Source organism: Mycteria americana, chromosome 6 (assembly GCF_035582795.1).
Source record: "Mycteria americana isolate JAX WOST 10 ecotype Jacksonville Zoo and Gardens chromosome 6, USCA_MyAme_1.0, whole genome shotgun sequence".
In the NCBI taxonomy this organism is placed as follows: domain Eukaryota; kingdom Metazoa; phylum Chordata; class Aves; order Ciconiiformes; family Ciconiidae; genus Mycteria; species Mycteria americana.
Window position 1 is genome coordinate 14309408 of NC_134370.1, and position 25843 is coordinate 14335250.

At 38.1% G+C, this 25843-nt stretch overlaps 1 protein-coding gene across 1 annotated transcript in view; it reads right to left on the bottom strand.

Moving 5' to 3' along the window:
• Nucleotides 1-25843, bottom strand: part of CFAP58 (cilia and flagella associated protein 58) — a 59867-nt gene that overhangs the window by 15527 nt on the left and 18497 nt on the right. The window contains exons 9-15 of the mRNA XM_075504061.1: nucleotides 24955-25146; nucleotides 20415-20576; nucleotides 17276-17422; nucleotides 13644-13784; nucleotides 13067-13290; nucleotides 10918-11029; nucleotides 8610-8714 (exon numbers count right to left, since the gene is read on the bottom strand). Of these exons, the coding sequence (XP_075360176.1) occupies nucleotides 8610-8714; nucleotides 10918-11029; nucleotides 13067-13290; nucleotides 13644-13784; nucleotides 17276-17422; nucleotides 20415-20576; nucleotides 24955-25146 (1083 nt within the window). The remainder of the gene's footprint in view (nucleotides 1-8609; nucleotides 8715-10917; nucleotides 11030-13066; nucleotides 13291-13643; nucleotides 13785-17275; nucleotides 17423-20414; nucleotides 20577-24954; nucleotides 25147-25843) is intronic.

The following is a 25843-nucleotide window of genomic DNA, read 5'->3' on the forward strand; positions in this document are numbered from 1 at the left end:
TAAACCACAGTATACTTCAAGCCAACTATCTGTCTCATGCATGCTAAAATTCATGGACTGGGAGTACATGTATTAGAACGCAGGAAACAAATCTATACTTGACATTCATCTATCAAGGATTGTATTTGTGTAAGTAAATCAATCTTGCATGATGTGGAGGGATGGCATCTGATGACCCACTAGAGTTCTCTTTCAAGCTCAAGTAAATATATCAATTCTCCTAAAAAACTTTAAAAACAGGTTATGCATTCATGTACATTTGCCACCTATAAACCCTAAGAGATTTTTACTCTACCTGCAACTCCCTCATCTTTGTAAATGGCATCTGAATATTTCTGACTAAAACACCATTAGAGCACCTAAAAATGGTGCAGATCCCCAGAAGTTATTTTGACCTGTTTTCTTCTAATTTCTCAAATAAATTTGCACCTTGCTTCTGTCCAAACCATTTATTATGAGAAATCTGTTTTGTTTATGAGGGCAATGTAGTTCTGCAAAGATTCAGTAAAAGTTAAACTCTTCCACTAAGAAAATTCTTCACCAAAAACATTTTGTTTGATCACCAAGTAAGATGCTTTGCTTCCCATTTCCCAGTGGAAGAAATATTTGCACTATTTTTATTGGAAAATAATTTTCTTACTCTAAAGAGCAGCAGATTATCTTCACCTGATGAAATTAAAGTGATCAGCACCTTTCCTGCCTGTTTTTTCAAAACCCTGTTTAAACAAACAGACCCTAAACAAAAAAACCAAAAAGGCTATTTTTCTGGGAAGACTTGATTCTCTTCCATTTGAATTGCAACATATGTGGGAGGAGGGAAAGAATGTAAATGTCAATGTGTTTTTAAGAGCAGTTTATCATGCTGTAAATTTCTATAGCATAGAACATCTTCTAATTCTAGATGGACTGAGATTAGAAGGGCTAAAATAAACTAATGCTCCAAGAAGCGTATTCAAAATACACAGAAATAGAAATCAACTCCTTTCTGAGGAGAGCTAGGGCAAGAACCGAACATTCCTCAAATCCCTACTGAATTCTTAAGGCTTACACAAAACCGTCAGGTAGATATGTAGACCCTCGATAAACCTTCACACAGGTGAATTATCTTTCCTGTTTATGGAATGTGATTACTTATTACATCATCACAGGATTGCATACGAGCCCAGGTTAAGTTGCACCAAGGATTAACACAATGATTCTACAATTTGCTCAGTGTGAGTGGTTCTACCCTACTCACAGAACCCTACTGGATACACAATAAGTTTTTTAAAAAATAAATAATTAAATTAATTGGAAAAATAGTATCAGTGGCAGAACAAAAGGCACTAGAGAAATTCTAACTGTATGGAGAAATCATCATGCCAGGCATAGAATCACTAAAAGACACTAATCCTTCAACTTAACACCAACACTAAAATACAAAACATTTCCACTTACAGTCAAAGTTAAAATCCCCAGTCAAAGACCTAGTTCAGCAATGAACATGTCAAGCACAACAAAAGGAAAATAAAAGGACGGCACAAGAAGGAAAGAACCTGAAAAAGTAGTCCTGAAGGACAACTCGATGCATTAAGTACCTCCACATGTCACTTCATACTGCATTGGAGACTCCAGTTCAAATCAGATTCAAGGCTCTGGACTGAAATTAATTTGATGGCACTAACTCAGTAGACTGTTGTGCATCAAAATAATTGTGTGGATAATTAGATATTTTATGTTCATCACTAGTTAGAACTGGGTTACAGCCAGAGTTCACGGGAATACATTATTTTTTCATTTGAAAAAAGAACAGAGATTCTCTTCAGAGTCCAATTCTAAATCAAGGCAATTCTTACAGTGTGCCTTTGACACACCAGTGCCTAATTCTGCATGGCACTGGAGAAGTAAACATTTTTTTTTTTTTATGATTCATACCCAACTGAAAGCCAAAAAGTAAATGCTGGGCCTGAGTCCTTACTGTATTTCTCATTTCTATATTCCAATATAAATCCTTTTAAATTCTGGCCACCAACTTACAACTGGAGTCATAAACTCAAAAACCACACTCCACCAAGTACTGTTTTCTCTCTCTACTCTTCCTTAAGATATATAACAACACTTAGGTTTTTAGAAGGACAGTAAAGCATTTTTCTGCCTTTTTTTTGCCATGTCAGGAACCATTTGTTCAGTGGTTAGAAGTTTTGCTAGCTTAGCTTTCTCAGTTAGTGGTGCAATTTCTTTGTGCTGACATGGCTATGCCAGGTACTGGCTATGCAATTAGATGCAATTACACTGGCAAGAAAGTGTTCTGCCATTCAAGAGCTGGTATAAGCTAAATCAGAAAAGTGACTTTTTTGCCAGTAGGAATGGTACTTTTAAGCATAGAAAAGGCCTAAAGCTCAATATACTCACCCCTTTAATTGAGGGCTGAGAGAACTGCTAGGTTCGGCCACAAGACAGGGCATTAATCCAGTGCTTCCAGAGAAAGTTAAATCCTCCAGGAAATAGAGATAGAAAAGAGCCAAGTCCTCATAAAGTATAAAAAGCCAAAAAGAAAATTTCCCTTTTCATTTTCGGATGGAAAAATCCCTTCAAAAGGCTGACTTTATATATAAATGATAAAGGAGCAGTAAAGAAAGGATTGTATTTTGGCAGTAGATTTTGCAGTTCACCTGTAAGTTTCAGTGCGCACAAAGCACTCTCCCAAACTACCTCTGCTAAAATCTCTCTAAAGGCAGGATGACAGAGAAACAATAATGGGCAGGTCAAAAGAGACTCTTCGGGATTCTACAGTCATTAGTTTCCTGAAGTGAATTGCAGTTATTTTCATGAAAACAGACAATTCTGCAAAAAAAATCCCCAACTCGGACTATCTACCCTATACGTAACATGTAAGTAGGTTATACTCTCAAATCCAAGTAGAATCTATACTTGGCACCTAAAATATATAAATGCCAAATCTGAGAGGGTAAAGTAAATCTCAGCCATTTTGAAGATGTACAGATAATACTTAAAATAAAACTGAACTGGGCCTTAAGAATACCAAAATAAGGGAAAGTAAAAGGAGTGTTTCTCCTATTTTCCATAGCAGGCTGTCCAACGAGAAAATCTGTTACTCGGCATTTGAGCACACTTTTCTGCATTACATGCTGTATAATGGAAGCTACAAGAGCACCGTGAGAGCGATGAAGAACCTAGCAGAAGCATGCTTCATGAAACTGCCAAGCTAGGGAAAGAAATTATTTTCAAGAAGACTAGGCTGTCATGAATGGGGCTGAAAAAAATGATACAAGATTGAAAAAAAAAAACCAGTATTTTAGACAATAAATGGGCAGAAAATTTTTATATAACAAATACATGGAAGCAAATTCCAAAGCTCCTCCATGAGCTGGGAGAAAACTTTGATTTCAGTAGCAGCCAGCCTGCATAAACCCACATGGTAACACACTGTTCTAAAGCAGATTTCTTTATGAAACTATAGTACCAGCTCTGAGAAATAAAGATGGTTATGTATATGTTCAGACACTATAGCAACAAGAGCCTCAAATTGGATAGAACAGCTCTACTACCAAGTTAGCAGAAATGAAATAAAACATCCGCCTATTTTGAGTGTTTAGCTAGCTATTTTACTACTGAATTGAGTCATGTCTCTAATATATTCACTCACACACCACTGTAAGAGTGGAAATGATTTTATTCCCTTTTTACTTGATGTGAGGCATGCAAAAGCTAAATAACCTGCCCAAGGTCACAGAGAAAGTCCCTTTCACTTTCTCCTCCCTGTATCTCACAATACCTGAAATGAAACTCTGCTGATTTATACTGGAGACAGCAGTATCCCCTCTGCTCCTCCTACTCTCTGTCAGTGGGACCATCAGTTCTTTGGGGGGATTGAAACTTAGCTCAAAACTTGGCTCAATACAAGGACATGTGGGTGTTATCTGCCTGTAATCCCTGAGTCAGATATATGAGCTAATCATGCCTTTTGCCCTTGCACTCTTTGAAACTATGAGCTCAAGATGCTAACAGCCTGGAAGCATCACATTCTGACTGCCTAGTCCTGGTCTTTGATTGTTGACAAAACAATAGTGATTAAAAATATATATGTACAGAAGAACAATACTTTCACTACTACATGCAAGGCTTAAATAAAATACATTTGCCTTTGCCTCCCTCCACAAATAATCTTGGTTGCACGTCTCTCTTTTACATTTATGAACAATCTTCTGAGATGACTGACAACGGAGGTAACTGACATATAATGTGAATCTTCCCACTGTTAACCGTTCCAAGACGTGCAGCTGAATAAAATTCCGCTCAGTCAGACATAAAATCGAATTAGAGGAGTTCACTCTGAAGAGAAAGAACTAAATTTGAAACAAATAAAGCAGTGCATAATTCACTTTTAATGGGATAAGTTCCTAAAACCACACTAATCATAATCCTAACAAGGTAATACATTACATTGCAAGTTTACCACATCACTGTTCAGTATGCAGTAGAGCAGTAGAGCTTCAGTCACGTGAGGGATTTGCCCCCACATAAAAAGTGAGCAAGTATTTTTTTTTTTACAGTCAGGATTTGTTCAGCAGAGCATTTCTGTTTATTAATAATTATACCTTATGGCTATACAACATATTTTGCTCATACCACATGTGTTCACAAAGACCTTCACCCATCATTGAAATCCCTTGGTTAACACACAACGTATTTCTCCACAAAGCCCTGCAGTATTATTCAACGGTTTAGAAATGAACCAAAAAATGCTGTATCTTTCAACCGCACAGATTCAGAAGGAAGGTAATGACTCAAACATGGAAGCTGGCTAACCCTGAAGTTACATTTCCTATGTCTGGCAAAAATCCCTTTGGATTTTTATTGACCGTAAGTATTCAAGACCTTGGTTTTGGATCTGATTTTTAAGACAGCATTTTTCATCAGCACAGCAGCTCACAACTGTGAGAATGCCTGAGTTAAAGGAGACAGTATGACCGCCTGCTTTGCAGCTACTCTTCAAAGTCTCAGGATGTCCACGCTTATTTGGTGTATGAGAGCTGATAGGTTATAACCCAAGATGCTGTGGCTACAGGGCACAGATAAATCAGAAACAAGAAAAGAGTTTAATAATTCCTATAACATAGGACATCTTTCTACACCTTTATTAAACTGTTCAACTCTGAAAAGTCATTCTAAAAAAAACAACATTCATCATGTTGCATATTCAATACCTCTCAGTAAACGTCCGATACAAAAAATGTGCCCTGCTGACAGGTTAAGAAAGATATTTTTGTATGGGATTTTAGAGTCAAGCTGGGTTCTTCCTGTACTGTCAGCAATCAAAATTTTCTGACTGAAATACAGCGAATCATTCTTTTAATCACATAGCATGGATTTTAGCATGCTTTTACAGCCGCATCATTTTTAAAGAACTAACAGGTGAGAAATAGTGAAAAAGCTAATAAAAAGGATATGATCAAATACACATCAGGAGCAGGTAAAGTAAGCAGATGCTTTTCTACATGAATCTATATGCTGTGATCCTTACTTAACAAAAATTTCCATTTATATATCCAGCTTATCCTGAAACACTGTTCCCTGCATAAACTATCTTTTATTTAAAAGATCATTTCCAAAAAAAAAAAAAGTAACAGTCAGAAGACAGAACTACAGTGCATACAATACAAATGGAATTATTTTTTCCTCATACAAACATTATGGCTCTGCATGAGGATGCAGCAAGGTGAATACCCTACAAATCAAACTGCAGGTTGCTGACACTGGGCTCAACCATTTCCAGATGTGGGTTACTTCTAAATTCCAAAGGTGTTTTTAACATTAAATCCACATAGTTTTTTTCACTCCATTTTATTACTACACTTTGATGTGAGGGAACTTAAGTTACATAATATGCACACACAGAAATCATAGACACAGACACTCGCAAGCTTCACCTTCGACAAATATCCTATTTGCTAGCATGATGGCCGCACACACATAAAAATGGTTATGTATGGCAAGCAAGAGACTAAGATCATTTTAAAGCAGATACAGACAATGGCTATGCCCTTGTCACAGGGCAAGATGTGGATGAGGACGACTGGGAGTGAGGAGGTGTGACTTACGCAAGCAAACACAACATGGGGAAAACTAGTAAGCTGGTATCCCTCAGCTGCTGCAGTCTGTGACTCTGAATACAGGGGATGTTATGCCAACCAGGCACAGGCCAAGTCATCAGTGATTCCCCCGATCCTGCAAATGAGCAGAGACTGACTGAACTGAACTGAGCTGAGCTGACTTCCAGGGGAGACCCATGAAAAAAAGATGTTGAATGCCTTTAAGCATGAAGGCATTTACCAGGATTGAAAAAAAGAAAAAAAAAAAAAAAAAAGGAAAAAGGAATGATCAGACCTTGTGGGGGAGCAGTGCTTTATACACTGACTGTTATATTGACCAGACAGCAAACTCACTAAGCAAGACGAATTATATTGAGGTGACAAAAATTAAAAATTCCAGAAATGGGAGCTAAATTGCTGCTCTTTCTCATAATGGTAAATTTCAGTCAGGATCAAACCCTACACTCTCTACTGAATAAAGATACACTGCCCAGAAGGGGGCCTGGTGAAGCAACCCTCCTGGTGCGTACAGCTCCGCTCCCGCCAGAAAGTTAACATTACTGCTCTCTATTCATTTCCTTCTTCTGGAGGTGTTCCTCAGGCTCACTCCTCCACCAGAGGAGTTTGGAACATGATAGCATCAGTTTCATAAGTTATTAGCGAGCATTTTCCTTTAGTGAGTATCAGAGCACTTCACAAAACAGGTATCATCATCATACCATGTTATATGTATATAGGAAAACCAGTCCAAAGAACAATAAAATGACTCGTACAAGGTTACCAGACACTCAGCAGAAGCAGCTCAGCTAGTACACTTAGTTTGTGAGCCCTACGCCAATGACCAGTAGGACATACAGCCCTTTGAGGAAATGAGCTGGGGCACGTCCTTCATCTCTGGTTACCTCTCTTTACCCACGCTCTGCTATGAAAGAGCCCTATTTCAGTCACTGTGGAGGACTCAAAAGCACTGTGGCAAACCAGAGAAGAGCTCAGAAATGTTGACGGTGAAGCCCTGAACAGAATGTGGAGTGTGGTATTTTTGGCCTTTTCTATAACATCAATCTCACTGAAGGAGACCTTCATTTCAGCATTGTTGCACAGGAAATTGGTGCCTGAATTAAGGACGCAAAGGATCTCATTATCAATTCTAGATACAATAATTAAATATCATATAGCCAAACTCTGACTTAAATCTAGGAAAATAATTAAAAAAAACCGTAGAGTTGCCACAGAAGGACTGCTGCATAGACAGAAAGATTGTGCCAATGGTTAGTACAGTAACGTAGGCTCAAATACCTGTTATTTCAAAGATTTTGTCAGACAGGCAACTTAGTACCTCTGTATCTCAGTTCTTCACTTCTAAATAAGGATAACAGCTAAATGGGAGAACATTAAGGATAAGGCAAGATACGCAATAGAGACTATGTCAAAATCTAACAGAATTGGGTTTGTGCATGGGTAAAGCACAGCAAATTTGAAGCTATTTTTGCTACGTTTTGTGTAAGCTAACAAACTATTTCACTGACAGCATTTCAGTGCTATGCAACAAAGATTACATTTTTCCAAGCAAAGGCATAATACACCATACATTACCTTCAAATGAAACTGCAGATCTATTTTTTCCTACAAAACAATAAAGAGAGAGAGAAAAACCTTGCCTTGATAACATCTGCTGAGCTGCTTCTCAAGACAGAAGGAGCTTCAGGTCACATTCTACTCTCCATTGAGTGATACCCAACACAGGTATCAAGACTATTGGGGTATTTAAGACCAAGATGTTACAATCACACCTAGAGCTGGCAAGCTGTAGCTATCCCTACAGTCACCAGAGAGAAGGAGACCAATTTCCCAGTTTTACACCTACGGTTGAAGCTCAGAGAGAGTCCTTTTTTGTTATATTTGATAGCAATGTTTGCACTACAGGAATGTAGTCTCTCCTTGATTCTACAACATAAATCTTGTTGGTATCACTGGGGTTAAGGGACATCTGATATAGTTTAAAAAAGATAAGCTATCACAAAAATTACTTTTTGGCAAAGTTCAGCACAAAGACCTTGAAGTCAAACATGGCCCAGACAGCAACATATCTAAATCACACAAACTCTGTAGGATTCCTTCTGCCAAAAGCCAAGCTAAGCACAAATGGAATCAAAAAAGGATTTTCCTTCACGTCCTGGTCATAACAGGCATGTTTAAAAGGACAAAAAAGCCTTTCCAGAAGTCTAGCACTGACTTGAAGACTAATCTATGACACGAATAAACTAAAGCAAACCTTTAATTTTATTTTGCAGAGTTGTCCAGCTATCAGTAACCAGGATATAAAAATCAACTAATCAGATGCTATTTGTTCTCTTTCAGTGAGCCAGTGCTGCCATCTAAAGCTATCCAAGGGGCATGCAAAAGAAATTCAAAGTCATGCATCTAAATAACATTCAGGAAGCACATCTGAGCAGACAGAGAATGCAGGGTAAGTCAAATATGGTAATAAGATACAACAAAATAATGATGCTGCAGTACCTGAAGGAGTAATTCTTTCTCTATCACTTCACCTGTCTTGCTGATAAGCTGCTTCTGTAGTCTCTGTATTTTCTGAATCAGCTCATAGGTACTTGGGTCACTGGCCTAGACAAGAGCAAAACAGTCTCAAAAATTATACATTACAACAAGTTAGTGTTTCTTGCTTGCAAACGAAAACTGTGTCCAAAAGTGACAAATATAAACTGGGGGGGGGGGGACAGTGTTGGGGTTTTTTTAAATGGCAGTTATACAAGCAGTCCTGAAACTGGAATCTCTGCCTCCTGAAGATCAGTTGGAGCCTATTCATGTTTAACATTATTACCCTCATCAATCCTCCCCAGAACAACTAATATAAATAGGAGTCCTTCAGAGCTTAACCCCCAGACCAACAAAGATTGTTAGAACCACATGGCAGGGAAGGAAAAGGAGGTTAGTATATAATTTTTAGCAGAAACTGAAACTGCCCACTGACATATGAAGAGCAGTGCAAGTACTTCCCACTGTTTTAAGAACTTCATGTCAACTCAGTTTTAAGGAGAGGAAGATTTGTCCCTTGAACAAAAGAAAGAGTAACTGCAATATAGTCTTTTGAAAGAGGTTGAGAAGTTAAGACCAGGAGCTAGTAGATCTCTCCTTCTTCCCTTTTCATTCTTTTGTCACAGATTGCATCTGGAGGAAGCTCTAAGGAGCAAACAAATAATTCTGAGAGGAGCAGCCAGCAAAGCTTACTTTCCCACCACTTTGTGTCTTCTTGTTGGATCCTTTAATGAGGAGCAAACTGACTGAAGCTTTTCCCCACCTGGGGATTCACAACACCTCTCTCCCAAGTGGTTTCTCCTTTCTCATGTGGTGTCTCTGGTGGCTCATAAGGATTAAACTCACACTGCACTAAAGGCTCCAATAAAGTCCTGCTCTATGCATATTTGCTTGAGCTTATAAGGAACTTGGTAACTCATGGCTCTTAATCCTTTGACTGGTTTTATCTAAATTGACTAATCAATTCAAGTGTAACCGGGAGACTAACACAGATACGCATGCAGTGCTCACAACACAACATCATTTCGTGAGAAACCAGGCTAAAAAGTAGTTCAGTCACCATGACCCACTCAGTCCTTGATTTTTTTATAGCACTGCCCCAACATGGTGCCAATTTGTGACAAGTGTAGTGATATGAGGGTGTTTGTTCATTAGGAATTGAACCAAAACCCCATCAGGATTATTTCATATGGATCTTGCCATCTGCTGGCCTTTCTGTGTTCCAAACACGAACCAGTGACCTAGAATGGAAAGACGTCATTTCCCATTATCAGTTTATTCATACATTCATTTTCCCAACACAGGATGTTTTGACTGGCCTGATTTTCCTTTGTTACAAAGTGCTGCTGGAGATTGTACCTAGATGTCTTTAGCCTAGTTCAGTATGCTGCATTTTATCTCCCTTCCATGAGAAAAGCTAAGTACTCCTTTCAGCTTTAAGCTCAGCCTGGAAAGATCAGAAATTAACTATCATGCTAGTAAGCACAGCCAAAATGTTCAGCTCTGCTTCTGTAGGGACTAGCATGTTACCACTCATTATTAGAGCAGCTAAGCAACCTAGGCTGGCATCAGATCAGAGATCCATGCAACAGAGAAATCTCAGCTGGCTCTGACTTACTTCGAAAATATCCAGTGATGCCAATTGATGTTCATATATTTGGTCTGTGCTTGACAGATACTTTATTTTTCCCCTTCATTTTGCAGGTTCCAATAGTGTGAAAATTTAGATTTGCTGTTTACATAACAGTTGAACTCACATTACCTGGAATGGCTATCTTTGGGAGCCCACCACTGTTTATGTGGAGGCCTCTTCCTTTTCTCACAGATGTTAATTTACCTTCTGACTTCATGTATGTCCATTCCCCAGTCTACCTGTTCCATGACCCTTTCTAATTCTGCCTTTCTTCCCATATACACCTCTCTAATTGGTGAGGGTAGGATTGTATCTTTCCTGTATCACCCTCTTTCTCATCATCCATATTAAGGAATCACCTCCTTCTAAATTCACCTTTTGCATTCTTATTCCCTTTAGCATTTGACTGGCTCTTTACAAATCCCTCTGCAATTTTTCATTGAGAAAGTGACACAAAAATAACACTGATTGCATTGTGCAAGGAAACCATTCAGCAGTTAACTATTCCACTGGTACTATGGAAATTTCAGTCTGCCTGCCCCTTCACATAATTTGCATAACAGTAAACTAAATAGGCTTTGTGCTGTGTCACTGATTTGGTAATATGGGCTTTGGGAACTTGAAATGCTGAGATATCACCTCTAATTTTCTCCATCTGTGAACATTCAAGGGATTCTCCAGTTCTTCTTCCAAAACTTTGCACCGAGTCTGTTCCCTTAATAGTTCCTTCCGCATGTGATGAACCTCCTGTCTTAAGAGCAGCATAAAACAAAAAGAAAAAAACCATACCAAAACCACATCAATGTGACCAAGGCACTAATAAACATTAACATTAACAAACCATTCTCCCATGCACTACAGCACTGGCAAAGTGACTCTTGTGATGAATAGTCAACACCGATACTACTATACCGGTGGAACCGTAAGGTAACACAGTTAGACCTCTTCACTCATTTTAGTAAGAATGGCTCAAAAGAGGGACTTTTCATCAGTTCCTCAGGCATCTACTCCACAGCCTACTGGATCTCACTACCCACCTCTTCCCATGTACATTAAGACCAGAAGGACAGTTAATTCATCTAGAGTAACCTACAAATCAGTTATGGAGTCATACCCAGTTACCCCTGTATTGAATCTGACAGCTTGTGTTTGAAAGGTTTCAAATCTACATGGCTCACACCATCCAGTAAATAAAACACACTCTAGGACCTAAGTATGATGGACACTGTTCTTTGGAGAACCCCAGTTTGATTTCTTTTACTTTTACTACCTCTCCTCAAGGAATTTCAGGGGTGATTTGTTGCTGAATTTAAAATTAATTGAGCACTCCCAAGATGCTTTGACAACTGCGCCTCTATGGGGGGGATGGGGAGGTCGAAGGGCAGGAAAAAAAGGCACATTCTGCAATGGTCCAACTCTTATCACTTCGGTGGGTGGATCCTGTAAGTTCTCCAAGGGGAAAGGGGGTGGAGGAACACCATGTGCCTACTCCCCCACGGAATCTTTTTCTGCTAAGCTCAGAGTTGCATTTAGCTCACTAGAGAGAAAAAGGCCTTTTTTTAACTGTGAGGTTGGACAAGGTTATGGAAGAGGAAAAAAACCCACATCTCCAATTGGCAAATCAAGAAAGCTAATTAGCAGCACAAGTGATAAATGGAGTCTTTCGACAGGCAGTTTTCATGATGGTTTTGGACTTCATTAAAGTATCCGATTGCTGCTGCAGTTAGCAAGAATTGATCCACCCATCATGGCATGCATCGTACTATACTTCAATACCGTCACCAAGTTTCAATACAGTAACAGACTTTCAGCTGAATGCATTTGGGCAGCAAGTTCAAATCCTATTCCTGTCTGCAGTCAGTCGATGAAAACTGCAATTGCTAATGTTTTGTGCCCAGTTCTCTTTTCTGTTACATCAAATCAAACTGGCATAATTCCACTGGAGTCAACGGGACTGACCACAGATTTAAGTTAATTTGCTCCAGTGAAAGCCATGGAATTATACCGATACAGTTAAGCTAAAGATCTCACCCAAAACTGTGGTAGCTGCATAGAATTAGTATGATGGTTACCTGCTAAAAACATAGCAGCCTGTCCTTACAAACCAAGACTGATTCTATAGAAAATGACACTAGTTTCCCATCAGCAAAGAATACACCTCAGATACTGGAGGGTTAAAAAAAAAAAAAAAAAAGAAGGGAAGCATTAAGCCAGAGAAGGATGAGATAAATCAGGCTGGGGCTATTAAACTTCTGTTTTAAAGAAACACAACCTTCAATGACAATTTAACTAAATCTTTCTCAGAGATCAAGTCTACATATAAATCTGGAAGGAGAGAGCTCTGAAAATGTGCAGGGGTTTGTTATAAATATGTCAAACGTTCCCCATCCTCTGTGGATTGCCTAATAAAAAGCCGTTCCACTAATTTGGGCCTTGGGTACCACTAAGTAGCTCACTGAACTATGAACACCTTTTCTGCTGTTGTCTGTCAAGTTTATTCTGTAGGCAGTAACTCACGGTACAAGGGGAAATATGGAAACTATTTCAACTTTGGCCAAGATGTCTTTCTTCCTCCTTTCCTCCTTCTTATATTTTAATTTTCTTAATTGCTGATAAGTTGTTTTGCGAATTTAATCCAGTCTGTGTTTGAGGTCAAACCAAACAATCCCGTTCTCCAAGGTATAATGCTTGTTGATACAAATCTTTACCATGCATAACATACTTTCTGTCTCAAACACAGAATCATGGATGCAGTCACTATGGAAATATATTCAATCAGTTTTTCTACCTGAGCTCCTCCGCATTAGCCACACTCTTGCCAAGTATTCCCTTCTCACGTCGAAGTTTTTTGATCTCCAGCTTAAGAAGTCGGATGTCTTCCATTCTCTGTCGGTATTGGGTTTCACCCTTGTTTAAGATGGACTGCTGGATTTTTATCTTTTCATAGAGCAGAGCCACCTCATCATTGCGCCGAACAAGCTGGGACCCTAGGATATCTCTCTCATTCATAACCTAAGGACGCAGGGCAAAGCAATAATCTCAGTTACAGTTTCTCAGTACAATTCCAAAGTATCACGACTATATTTGCATCAGTCAAAATCATGTGCATTAAGAGATTTCACTGTTATTAGTGAAAGAAATATGGCAAGGGTCTACTAGTTTCCCCTATAAGGGTTCGGTCACCTGAATAGTATAAACTATGTATTCCATTCACTTCAGTATCTTAACATTTTTGTTTCAACAGCACTATAAAGCTTTAGTAGTACCACATTTACAGTAGCTGAGGATCTTGATCTTAAAAATACACTGGACAAATGAGGGAACACAATGCAGTGTGTTCGAAAAGCCAAATTAGAGATTCCTACCTGGGCAAATTCCTTCTTCTGCTTCAGCCTCTCAGCATCAGCTTCAGCAATGATTTTTAGGAGTTTTCTCTCTTCTGCCTCCTGATTTTCTATAAAGTGTTTGGTTTCCAGAGCCTGTTGTTTCATCTTAAGCACTTCAGCCTGACGGAGTCAACGAATATAGGTAAACTGTGCTTAGTAATAACTTCCCATTACATAAACCTGGGATTAAGAGTTAGGATTTTAATAAAATCTCATGCATTCTTTTAGTTTCCTGAGAGGTACACATTTTGTTAGTTTTAGAGAACAAATCACTAAGGCAAGCAAGCATGAAGACCCATGAACAAATGTTGTAAAGAGTATTTCAATATTGTTGTGTTATACACAACAGAAATTTGGATCGATTTTTATCTATGACATTGGTTCAAATTGTAATTCAGAGGCACCTCATTTAATAAAAATTAAAAAAAAATTAAATAGGTCATATTTTGAAAGCTTTTCAATGGCATTTTTATGTTCTGAAAATCTAGCAGACATAAATTCAAAGCCAGGCTGGGATGTGAGAAAGGATAGCTCACCTTGCTGGAAAGGGCAACAATCTATGCTATGTAACACAAATTAGCATCAATTCAGGACAGCCAGAATTCATAGAAAAGATGGCAACCAGGCATGGAAGAGCAAAATTAAAGAGCTTTAGCACGTTTTTAGTGGATGCGTAGATGAGGAAGACTGGGAAAAGAGGGGCTGTCCCTAAGTGCAGGAGAAGTAATGCATTGTTACAGTGATTGCAAACCACTGACATAAACTAACACTGGAATCTGCCCAATAATTCTACCCTATTGTCATGAACTCTATAATTCAAGGCATGCATGTAGATAAAAATTAATAAGGTCTTCCTGGATTATTAGAAATTTCTATCATTGCTAGGCAATTAGAGCCAAGATGGAACTAGCTGACTAGAGTCCATTTTCACAGATACAAAAACTTTCAAGCCTTGACTCAAAGACTTTGCCACAACTCGGACCCTCATAAAGGATGACGTTCAAGCTGCCTTTTCAGAAAGAGCATCATCCAATGCTGAAAGAATGAGGCTGTGATGAAGGCTGCACCTACAAAAACATTGATTTAAGACAGAAAGAGTTCCATCATCATAATAAAATAGCTTGTTCTATTCTTATTTTCTTTATTAAAGTTCTCATTTTCCCATATGTGCAACACTCATACCTCTCTTGCTCAGTGTTGGATGTTCATCAGAATCCATCAGCCAAATAAAAAAGCAAGCCACTTCATATTGAAATGCAATCAACACTGTGCAAAAGCTGTCTACAAATGTAAAACTGCTCATGCGTTTGGCATTGCTGGATAATATTTTTTTAATATATCAAAATTCTATGTTCTCCTTATGTCAGAAAACATATGAGTTGTAAACAAGAAGTGGTATTAGATGTTGGCAGCAAACATTCATATGAACAAATCTCCTCACTGGAATGCACTAAGTTAAAATAAATCTGAACTGCCTTGTACAGTAAAGAGTATAAATACTTTAAGCCACACAGAAGCCCCACAAGCTAACAGGACTTTCAATGAGATTAAATATGCTAAAAACTACAGTATGAGTATCTATGTACATTAGGTAAGAAAAAAGGAAATTAATAAACAGTCACTGTGCAAGCAGAAAAATGGTCAGGTCTGAAACTGCTGTAAATCAGCACAGCTCATTTGAAGTTGGTTCAGAGAGTTTGTAAGAACTGAAGAACAGTCAGCAAGAAAGAAGAATTTATATGGAACCTATGCCAATATCTCAAACCAAATTCAAACCAAAATCTTGTTTAGATTCTGAAATATTAGCGTAAGTGAACAGGTTTTTTTATTTGTTCTAGAGGTGGGAGGAAAATATGAATTTTATAAGAGGTATAATTGGGGCTGGACACAGAATGCTGAAATAACAAGTCAGAGGTTTTACATCCAGATTTCTAGAAAATGCTAAAAAAAAAAAAAAGACAGGCATGAACATCTACAAAAATATACAAAAGCACTTGACAGCAGCTCAAACCTGGAGGGCCATAGTTTTTACAGCTTTCAGATATATATTTTTCAACATTCGGATGCTCTTTCAAACCAGTCTAATCCGTGAGCCTGTATGAAGGCCAACTGAAACCAAAAGATGGCATTGTACTGGCTTTAATGGTGCTTGGATCAGGCGTGCTTTGTTTCATTTACCATGATTACACATTTTTAAGACCTTTACACCAGCTGAGGCAAGCATAAATCCAATGTATATATAATCTCATTCCTATGAATCCCAGTCCTCCATGATTTAGTGCATTCTTTAAACTGATTTCCCAGTAACAGCTTGCTTGCTTCCTTCACATCAGTGCAAACAGGACAAATTGAAGCCAGATTGGTGCACAAATAATTGGGTTCTTTTGTGCCTGTGTCAATCAGCTCCCTCTTTGAATTCTCTTCTGGTTTAGTATTCAGTAGAGACACTGAGGTAGAAGACCACAATGCCCTGAAGCTAGTCAGTAATGTGATGTCAGGGTATGGACATGCTTGCTAGTGAATAATTGAGTGGGTAAACCATGTAGCAATCATATGTTTGTCAAATGGATGGCAGACAGTTCTGAGGTGATGAGACAGAATTGGGGACTAGTTAAGGCAGAAAGCTGCACACAGGAAATGAGACACTGTTTGACTTCTCCATCACTGATAGGACAACTCTGAGACAGATCAGGTACAAGAACACAAATTCAGCACCTTTTTACAAAGTTCTATTGACACCTTGTCATAATTGTAATGTGCTGAGAGGGGCTGAAAACTCAAGGAGTCATTGCAGCATAGCAATAAACTGACAAAAGAAAACATCGTGGAAAGTGGCAGGGGACTTTTGTTTTTGGGGGGTGGTGTTTGTTTCTTGGTTTGGGGTTTTTTCTTGTGCTTAGTAAACAGAAAAAATAAGCTGCTCTGGACACTAACTCCTTAAATCTTTTGAGAGTGCAGCAAATTGGTTTGAGATATCACCACAAATCTAATAGTTTATCTAAGGATGGGCTGCAGCCAGTGCTGAGAAGAAGAACCAGAGCTTCAAGCTCAGATTTCCTTTGATTTAAAACAGATTCTTGATGCTTTATACCACAATATTAAAATAACTTTCTGTGCAGAGGAACCTACTAAAAGGCACTGCATAACTCCCAGAAGACTAATGCTTGCTAGTCACACAGAAATACAAGATTGAAGTGTAATATAATGGGATTTGCACTTAAAAATAGGAGAGAGAAAAAAATTTTTAAAAATAAAAACTTGAATTATAAGGGTCTATATTAAAAAGTTTGCTAGAATCAGGCTATCCCCAAAATCCACATTTCTGCAAGCAAAATGGAACTTTTTAGTAAAAATGTTCAGCCACCAAGAGATTGAAAGCTTCCAACAGACAATCCTTTCTGATTATAAATATAGGCAGAGATTAAATTTGTCAGATACACGGAAGATTTGTGTAACTAATACCTCTAAAGGGTACTGAGTTCTTGTGCTTCAATTACAGAATAGTTTATTAAAATACAGCAAAACAACTTCCACAGACCAGGAACATAATGCAGTCTGTGAAATCATGGAAACCATCTTTTGTAAGAAGGTGTATGTGTATAGGCTCTTACTTTCAGCGATTCCTTCTCCTTCTCTGTTCGCTGATGTTCTAGATGTGCTTTCACAAGGGCTGCTTCTTTATCTGTGATCTCCTCTTTCAGCTGATCCACCTGATGCGTCACAGTTTTCAGTTTCTTCTTCATTTCTGCTATCTCATCCTAATAGGACAGGAAGTGTGATCACAGAGGGGGTCAAAAAGAACAAGTTTGTGACTGGGGATTCAGGCTATTTTGGTGTTGGAAAATGTAGCCACAGTGCTTGAGAGGAGATCTGTTGTACGTAGCACAAGACATTACTTTTTAATCCAACAGAACAAAACAGTTTCATTAAATGACAATTTTTTGTTTATGCCAGCATGACATTGCAGTAAAAAGCCTTTAAAACATATATTGACAAAAATAATTACCATCCATTATGAGTATAACAAGCCATTTAATCTAAAGTGCTGGACACACGATAAGAACTAGCAGTCAATCCAAATTAATAAGATTCTGATCCTATCCATCTGTTTTGATGCTTCTAGTAATGTGTTTTTCAATAAAGTTGTATGCAGTTGGGCACAAATGTTTGGAAAGAAGCTGGTTTTATGCAAATGAACATACCCATAAGTAAGATACTTATATGCCTGCAAGGGAGTATAGGAAATCCTTACCTCCATTTTGCCTATGTGCTAGCCTGCAGATAGGAAGGGGGAAAAGAGTGTGCTCAGAGATTGAGAAGTTCCCGGTATGAGAATATTTAGCATATATTTTAAGCTCAAAACACAAAGCAAAAAGCCTGGTAGCACTGCAGAGAGATCAGGTCACTAGGAATACTTCTACTCACAGTACAGAGGTGCTTGCCCATACAAAATTAAGAAACTGTTTCAACTCATTGCAGTGCCCACACATGTTGTGACATGAATTGGAAGGTAATAAATTCAATGCTTATACAGACATGCTCTTCTGAACCTAATGAAACGAGCTTTAGAAGCTATTACTCCTCTGCCAGAGGCTGCCACCTCACAGAGAAGACACCAGAACCTTTCATGTGAATACATTCTGTTTCAGTACAAAACCAGGGTAGCTTAGAGCTCTTTCAGCACTGTCCACCATAGGTGTGGATTTACTTGACAAATGAGTGATGTTTTCTTGCATGAAATGCTTAATATAGTTAAGCAAGATCTTGAGTCATGGCAGTCTTCACAAACAGTACTGAGAAAGTACCGATTAGTAGTCTGACAGCCCTCAAAAACAAAATCCGTGGATTCCACACTTATTTGGCAGATTGAATGAACCACAAATAAATGTAGCAATATGCCATTAGGCCCACCTGTTTGCATGTTCAGGCACTCCTGTGAATGCAAAAAGTCGTATTAAAAGCTGCCTTTGCTAAACAGCCAATAAATCTCTTCAATATTGTAAAAGATGACAGAGATTTAAAATATGGTGCCCAGAGATATACCCAAATACATTCCTAATTCTGTATTTAATGCAGAACAGTAAGAACAGACAATTTTTGCAAACAGGTCTCCTAATTGCTTAAACAAGTGAGCTCCTAACACCAAAAGAAACCCCAAGGATGAAAGCATCAGGTATTTATCTCATATTAACAGCCTGCCAGCATGTCTTTTCCAAGGGATTTTACTGAGCTGAACATTATGGTACTCTGGAGGCCACTAGAAAGGTGGGTGACAGGGGATCTTCCCCCATTAAGAAATCCAAAAATACTTACATCTAGCTTTATCTAAACAAGGTTGTGCAAATTTGTTTTACTTCCCAAAAGGAAAAAGAATTTACCATATTTTTTAACACAACCCTCTTTTATTCTTTTTTTTTCTTTCATGACTGGCTGACCTGTTACTGAACTATGAATGGCTAATTTTTCACTGCTACACATAATATTGCCTTGGCCTAAAGATCTTTTGGGGTCAGCTATCTTCTCACACAAGACTTGCTATAAAAGTTTTATGGTAAGCCAAGTAAGCTATTAAAGCCTAAACACCAGCCTCTAACAACTGGAACCATGACCAGCATTGTGTATACCACCATATAACATTCAAAACCTGAAAAAGCTGATGGTTTCATTGCTTCATTTTGTAACTCAGTACATAGATGCCAGTTCTTTATAAGTAAGCAAATTTATGTTGTATATTAAAAAAAAAAAAAAATCATCAGTGTTGCAATTTTTCACCCTTATTTCTCCTTAGAGATTGTTTGGGAGCAGTGAGAATCCCAACACCACGTCCACTGATGAGAGCCAGACAAAGGTCAAGTAAAGCATCCCACATAAATGGCAAAATGGTTCATTCCTAATCAAATTCAGCTCACAGTTGGATAGGAACTTGGACAGTTCATTCCCATCTGCTTCTCAAGCAAAACACCTACCTATTCAAACCAGAGTATAAATTTGTAATCTACTATATATGTTATAAATCTTTATTCTGAAATAACCCAAAGCTGTAAATCACAGCTATCCAAGGTCCCAATCTCTGCCAATTGCAGTAGGATTTGTGTAGTATTTTAGATCTTTACATCAGAGTAACAGAATGTATCCTTAAGTGATCTGTTCTCTTCTTCTAGTATTGTTAGTGAGATCCCCAAGGAAGAGATATGAATGGAGAAAATAATTATCTGAGGAAAATGACACTCCCTGAAAGGAACAAGCAAGGTGGAAGTGTTAACTTCTGTCAGAAAATTCTGCTTCAGCTGGGAAAGCGTTCCCTCTGCTTTCTAAATCATGATTCACAGTAATGTGCATACGCATTCAGGGCTAAGGAGGCAATCTTATTCCCCTTATACCCTATTTCCCATACATGCAGGCAACTCCTAAAGGGATAAAACAGAGTAGAGCCAGGATGGAAAGGAAAAGGTTCTTCTCTGATAGGGTTGTATGATTCCATAGCTCCAGTGTACCGTGATTTTATGCATGGGTTGAAGCAGGGATATTGCCACGTGATGACTGTGGACTCCTATTTCCAGTCCAAATACAAACTGTCCAGATAAAATGTCAGGGACCTAAAACATTCATTTCCCCAAAACATACAGGAATGAAGAAACCACTTCTGCCATTTATCCAGTGAGCTTTCCTTTTAACAAATTAAAATTAGATCAGGAAAAAAAACCACCAAGAGCAGAGAGAGAAACACAAGGAAAAACAGTATCATTCTACCTCAGCTTCAATCAGATTTTTACTGTACAGGTTCCTCTCTGTTCTCACAGCTTCACAGCGGTTTTGTTGCTGTTTTAGTTTAATCGCAGAATCTTCTATTTTCTTCTCATAGTCACAGATCTGCATTTCCCGTATTTCAAGATCTTTCAGGTGCTGGAGGACCTGGAGTGGAAAGAAGGAAGTGAACATGATTAAACCATCATCACAAGATTATAAGGATGGGGCAGAGTTTGTGATTTTCTTCTAAGATGACAAGTTCAAATCCCTGTAATAAGTTTTAGCTACAGCTAAAAATCACTTCAGTCCAAGTACAAGTTTAACCTTCTGGATTGCTTATGTGGGACAACATTTTATTTTAATCTGATACCTAAGTTTTGTTCAAGACTAAAACTTGTAGATGTGCACATATTTAATTTAAAAACAAGCTACTGAAAATATTGCCACTAAGCGCATTCAATAAAATCAACATAAAAAGCTTTCATCAAGAATAGCCTTAGGTTATTTATAGAGCAAAGCTAGACTTTGTATGTTGTTTTGGATGTCAGCTGTATGATAGGATGAATAAACACACATCTGTTTTTCCAAGAAGCTCTACATGTACTCCTATATTCTAACAACCCAACTTTTTTTTAATGAATACATGATCACAAAGTGTTGATGATCACAAACTGTTGATATATAATTACAATAATAAGAAAGTCAGTTAACGTAACTTACACTTGATCTAAATAAGCAGGTAATCACCATTAGTTGCTTCTATGAAGGATTAGAAATAATGATGTGAAGATTACCTAAAGAGAATGGAGTATTGTAGACTGTAGAAAGATGATGACCACATGCAGTATCAATAAACAAAAATACAGAGTTTTATAGACACCTTTATTAAACAGTTACTGCCATAACAATACATAAGAATTACTATGTTAAAGGAGCAAAAATACAAATAGTTGCTAATCATTATGATGGGCTTCCTAATTATTTCTTTAAAATGTAAGAAACTTCCTCCTGCTGTACAAAGTTGAAAACTGAGGAGCACAAACAAGCAGTACTCAAACAGAATCCAGCATTACAAAGAAAGAAGATTAAAAGAAATAAAAAGAAAACAAAGGAGTACACACATCAGGAACGTAATTTTTCAGGTTCACTGCCCAGGGGAGAAAACAATGCCACCCTTAAAGCTGGGAAAAAGATCAAGCATTAAAGAAAAAGCTGAGGAACCACATGGACAAAATCCAGGAGACAAGTCCATTTACAACTGCATTTCATACCCAGCTCTCCTGACTCTGTTTTTGAAGGTAGCAGTTTGAGCTAAGATTTATGTTCATATGTCAAAGCAGAAGAATAAAAAAAAATGTTTACATCAAATAGTCAATAACTGCCAAGTTTGCGGTCAACAATGTTGTCCCTTGCTTAGCAGTAAAGCCTTGCGAGGTCTAACTATGGGGCAGGAGCTTAATTAATTGATCATTCTACGAGGTACCTCCAACCAACTTTGAAGACGGGATAGCTAAATTTAGAAAACTTTATTACAGCAGCAGGAATACAATTCCAGCACATTTGTAGCTGACTGCAGAGGATCCCAGGAACTGCTTACAGTGCAATACAAAAAGACAGTCTCAGTTTATAACCTACTCCTGCCTTTTCCTCTTCTGTTAAAACAACCTGCCAATAGTAATAGCAGGAGAAGAAATCAATAAGGCATGTTTTCTATCTGCACTATGGTGATCATAGGCCAGAGCAAGATTTGAAAATAGGTCACTGCATTTGTAAGTCTTTTACTTGGTTTTGATACAATGTAAGTGCAATAAGCTGGTGGACTAAGTTTTCTGAGTTGTGCTCACAGGCTGGATGCTGACTCTGCTTTTTCAGGAATGATTAAACGCAAATAATTCTCCCTTATAAATACAGAAAAGATACATGCAATGTTTCCCAACAGAGCCCTGTGGGAGGCTGAGCATCCTCAATTCTCATTGAGTTGATAGCACACTACACCTCTCAGATTTGGCAATGAGGGGCCAAAGCTAAGCAGAAAGTATTAGATATTCATAGTTTTCTTCTGTACCCTCATTTTTTTTATCTGTACACTTAACTATCATCTACTATTGGTTACCTGTTTAGTTCAGTGAAGCTACTCAAGATCTCAGTAATGGTGCTGTCCTTATTTGCTTACTTTTATTTAACCACTCCGAGAAGTGCTGCCATTGTCTTAATGATATGCCTGTTGAGCATTAGGTTTTCCAAAAGATTATGAGAATTTAAAAAAGGAAATATGTTTTTTAATTTTCCTGGATATGTTGTCAAACTGTAAATTCAACATTGTAAATGGCTTTTTTGGACAAAATAACATATTAGAGACTGTTTTTGTGACCTCTCATAACTCACAGTCAGGGAACATTTCAAGTAAGACTGAAGGGTATACTTCATTGCTTCCTATTCAGCAGCCTAAACCTTCCACAGGGAAATTGATTTCATAATCTAAGAATTTCAATTCAAAAAATAAATATTCTACTAACATTTGTAGCTCAGTAATACAGGCTACACAACAAAGAGCAAAGAGCCAGATTTTTTTTCTCATTTGTGCTGGCTAATCTAGAAGTAAGACTATTCAACAAGTGACACTGCCTTAAAAATGGTACAAATGAGCAGTCAGCCAGACCAATAATTAGAAGAGCAAGTCTAGCATGAATTCTCCCCACTAAAATCTTTTACTGTTGTGGATATAACTTTGCTGACTCTGTTCATCAGTTACTCAGTAGTAAATGATGATTTTGAAAGAGGAATTCTGCAGCTCTATAGATTCTGTCCTGCTGTAAATAACCAGACAGCTTTCAGAGCCAGCATGGCTCTGTCTGCCTTGCAGGAGTTCCAAGAAGTCTTTGGACTTAGATGGGTTTGGCTCTTTACCAGCTCTTACACAATTCAGGTGTGCAGCGAGCTCCTTCAGAGCCAGCTTGATGGTAAAAGGTGACCGAAGAGCATTGACTGGCCATATGATTACTGCCCATCAGCAGCTCATTCCCCACCAGCTGTAAAGTGGCTTGTGTATTTTTGCCACAGTTTCTCAAGTTACCCATCTGCATAGGTCAAACAGTGAACCTAAGTATTACCTAGTGGATATAATAATCCTGATCCTATGTTCTCCTTCTACCCTGTGTTTTGCCCTGTCTTATCCTTCCAAACAATGAGTAACCTCATGTAGGGAACCTCTGCAGGGACGAGACTATTGTCTCACATACTCCTGTGCTCTGAACTGCTCCTGCTGCTCTTCACCTGCAAGCTAAGTCAGGAATTGCCCCTTTAGTGAACCACAGAAGCATGAAAGTCTTTGGAAACTTGCAATCACAACGCAGGCATCGTTATACAAACAGCTCAAGTATCATAACCCATTTACTGAGGCTCTGCCTTATAAGAAGTGACAGAAAATTTGTACCCAAAGTGGCAGGGGAAAAAAAGAAAAAGTAAACAAGAAAACATTTGTCATTTTCGCCCTCAAAATATTGTGAGCAACCCTAATCAGAATTGAAAGCAAGAGCCTTGTAGTTCTGAGTGTTATGAATTACTCGCTGGCCCTAATTTACGATGTTCTTAACTCATATCTATACTGTTAGAAACGCACTATGAGAGAAAGATGCAAAATATGACTTTGCAACAAAGACAAATCTCACTTTCGTGGAATATTATTCCAAGGAAATGACAAAATGTATTCCAGACAAGGGAGCATATACCATTGAAAAAATGATTTAAAAGCCCCTGGTCACATGAAGTTGGAAAGGATAATTTTAAAGTGAAAAGATAGCAAATAAATTGTGGGTTGAAACGGCTTGAAAGCTAATCCCATTAAATCAATGAGCTTCTTGGAAGGCCCTTCAATGTGATCTTCAGCAATTAATGGAACATGTTACAACCATGTTCCTGAGTATACCATCAGGAATAAAGTTGTACATAATAATGGGCAGCAGGCAACACAAATTTTATGCAGTGTTTCTCTGCAGCTGTTCCTGGAAAACTTCTGTTTTGCAGACTAGCTTGAACATGTCCAGATGTTTTCACATACTGGGAGTAATCCTTCAAAATGCTAAGTCTCTTACAAAGATGTTGAGCACTGTCAACTCTCACTGGCCTCAATTTGAGGACACCAGTAGTATGCAAGATAAGGTCCTTTGCAAATAAGACAGAACAATCAAAGAGTAATTTCCAGCTGCATCTGAGAGTTTCTATTGTGGGACTCAAGGTATAAGAAGTCAGAGGCCTTGGTTTGAACCCCAGCCCTAGTTTCGTTTCCCAAATGGTCGCTGAATAAGAGAAATACATGGCTGTACTCCAAGTCTCTCATAGAATACACACCCATTGATGAGGTTCCCCCAGAGAGACCTGAAACAGTAGTGGGCAATATGCACTGACAAGAAGAAATCTTTGTAAACTGTATGAAGACCACTGATCTAAGTTTCCTCCCACTGGCATGTTAGGAAATGAATATATCATCTTTACAGTTTTGAGAGTAACACAGGAAAGAACCACTTGCACAAAAAGCTGTTCCTACCTTCTGTTTGAGCTCACTGGTTTCATTGATGAAACAATCTCTCTCCTTCTCCAACTGGTAAATAATCTTCCTTTGTTTCTGAGCTTCATTCTTATAATTTTGGATTTCTTCTTCCAAGTTCTTCTTCGACTGTTCATGGAGCTTCACCAAATTTATCTGCTTCTGAGTGGCAGTGGTAGCCTTGACCAAGTTCTACAGGAAACACAAAATAATGCCTCTTGAGCTGAAAAGGCAACACTGCCACCACTATGACAAGAACTTGCCATCGTCTAAGTGGATTATGGACTTACCAATGTTATTACCCCTTATGTAATTTGTTCAGTTGAAATACCTGAGCCTCAAATCTGATTTTAAAAAAATCTCTTAACAGAGCTGCTAAATAGTGCTTTTTCTGATTTGAAGTTAAAACACTACTGTCTGCATTACAAAAAAATGGATAGGATAGTTTACAAGTGGATATAACTAATGGCTGGAAAAACCTTACCAGCTTTAATGCATTTAGATCATAAAGCATGCCAATAGCCAGTAAAATAAATAATAAAGCCAAATACCCTTCCTTCTCATGTCCTAAATAGCAAGTTCAAATGGTAAATTAACCAAGCTTGGTTTAAAATTATGCATAAGGATTAAGCAGAAAACACCAAGATATCATCTTTACAAAATCAGCCTTCTGATCCCCCTTTTAAATTTCTTTCCCTATACAAAACAGGTATTTGTTACCTGCCAAATCTGAGCCTCTGCTAAAGTCAAGACACAGGACAGTGAATCTGTAACAAGTAAAGCACCTCAGAAATCATCTTTTAGCATTGAATTTACTAGAATACACTTCAGGAATGCCCATAAACATGAGATGCTATCCTGCAGTACAAGAACCTTGGGCTGATTGAAA